Source organism: Mesitornis unicolor, unplaced genomic scaffold (genome assembly GCF_000695765.1).
Source record: "Mesitornis unicolor isolate BGI_N332 unplaced genomic scaffold, ASM69576v1 scaffold41839, whole genome shotgun sequence".
In the NCBI taxonomy this organism is placed as follows: domain Eukaryota; kingdom Metazoa; phylum Chordata; class Aves; order Mesitornithiformes; family Mesitornithidae; genus Mesitornis; species Mesitornis unicolor.
This window is the reverse complement of record NW_010210061.1, coordinates 537-1,002: the sequence shown is the minus strand read 5'-3', so window position 1 is coordinate 1,002 and position 466 is coordinate 537. Positions and strand designations below refer to the sequence as shown.

Sequence of the window (466 nt, the reverse complement as noted above, 5' to 3'; positions counted from 1 at the left end):
TATGATCGGCCCCCGTGCGACGCTGCCCGCCAGGGGCGACATGGTCTTCACCGCCATCTTCATCGGGGCCGTGGCTGCCATGGCTGGCTACTGGCTCTCCGACCGCAGCGACCGCGTCCTTGATGGCTTCATGAAAGGCAGATAGCTCTGGGGCTGCTGGGCATGGCCCGGGGGGCAGGCTCAGCCTGGAGTGCAGGGTGCTCCCCTAGCAGTGGTTGGCTGTCGAGGCCATATTCTGTGTGCGGTGCTGTGCCCTGCATGTGTTCCCCAGCCCCCCCTGTTAGGGTCTCACCCCCTCACCCCTGCAGAATGAGCTGGGGGGTGTCTGATCCCTGGGGGGCTCCCACACAGCCCCCTCTGGCTGGCACGGTGATGCTGGGAGGGGGCACAGCATGCGGCCCCTGCCCCTTGTGCTCTGGAGGAAAGGCCTGGCCCTGCAGGAGGATGTGGGGGCAGATCGGGGGTC

The 466-nt window shown here is 67.2% G+C and overlaps 1 protein-coding gene across 1 annotated transcript in view; it reads left to right on the top strand.

The window, feature by feature from the left end:
• LOC104547406 (cysteine-rich with EGF-like domain protein 1) overlaps positions 1-145 on the top strand; it is a gene marked incomplete at its 5' end in the record, with an annotated part of 604 nt that extends 459 nt beyond the window's left edge. Inside the window, 1 exon segment of the mRNA XM_010193068.1 lies at positions 1-145. This exon segment is cut by the window's left edge and continues 21 nt beyond it. Coding sequence (XP_010191370.1) covers positions 1-145 — 145 coding nt within the window.
• Positions 146-466: the final 321 nt, after the last annotated feature.